Source organism: Merops nubicus, unplaced genomic scaffold (assembly GCF_000691845.1).
Source record: "Merops nubicus isolate BGI_N331 unplaced genomic scaffold, ASM69184v1 scaffold30665, whole genome shotgun sequence".
Taxonomy (NCBI): Eukaryota; Metazoa; Chordata; class Aves; order Coraciiformes; family Meropidae; genus Merops; species Merops nubicus.
Window position 1 is genome coordinate 6,985 of NW_008610793.1, and position 420 is coordinate 7,404.

At 55.5% G+C, this 420-nt stretch overlaps 1 protein-coding gene across 1 annotated transcript in view; it reads left to right on the forward strand.

Annotated features, from left to right (window-relative positions):
* The window catches only part of LOC103773645 (chromodomain-helicase-DNA-binding protein 5-like), a gene marked incomplete at both ends in the record, with an annotated part of 9,872 nt that overhangs the window by 6,636 nt on the left and 2,816 nt on the right, over nucleotides 1-420 (forward strand). Inside the window, one exon of the mRNA XM_008941021.1 lies at nucleotides 245-382. Within this exon, the coding sequence (XP_008939269.1) occupies nucleotides 245-382 (138 nt within the window). The remainder of the gene's footprint in view (nucleotides 1-244; nucleotides 383-420) is intronic.

A 420-nucleotide genomic window follows, 5' to 3' on the forward strand; every position in this document is an offset into this window, starting at 1 on the left:
CCAGTGCTTGCCTGCTGGTGGTGCTTGGGAGCCATGAGCTGGAGCAAGGTCCTGTTATGGTGGGTGCTGCCTGGACTTGCTTGTGAACAGTGAGACCTCCTGGAGAGGGAGATAGTCAGCTGCTGTGGTGGCTCCTCCAGCAGTGTCTTCAGCGGGGTGTTCTCTGGGGGCTGATGGGCAAAGGTGGCACTGGATGGTCTTTTGGCAGTGTGGTTAGGTGCCATTTCTTGTGTTTGTCAAGCAGAGGAGACCAAGGTGGAGGAGAAGGAGCAGGGCGAGGCTCAGCAAAACGGTGACAAAGAGGAGGAGGAGGATGGAAAGAAGGATGACAGAAACATAAACTTCCGATTCATGTTCAACATTGCTGATGGTGGCTTTACAGGTGAGAGCAAGAGGCGAGGCGCAGGCCGCGCTTGCAGA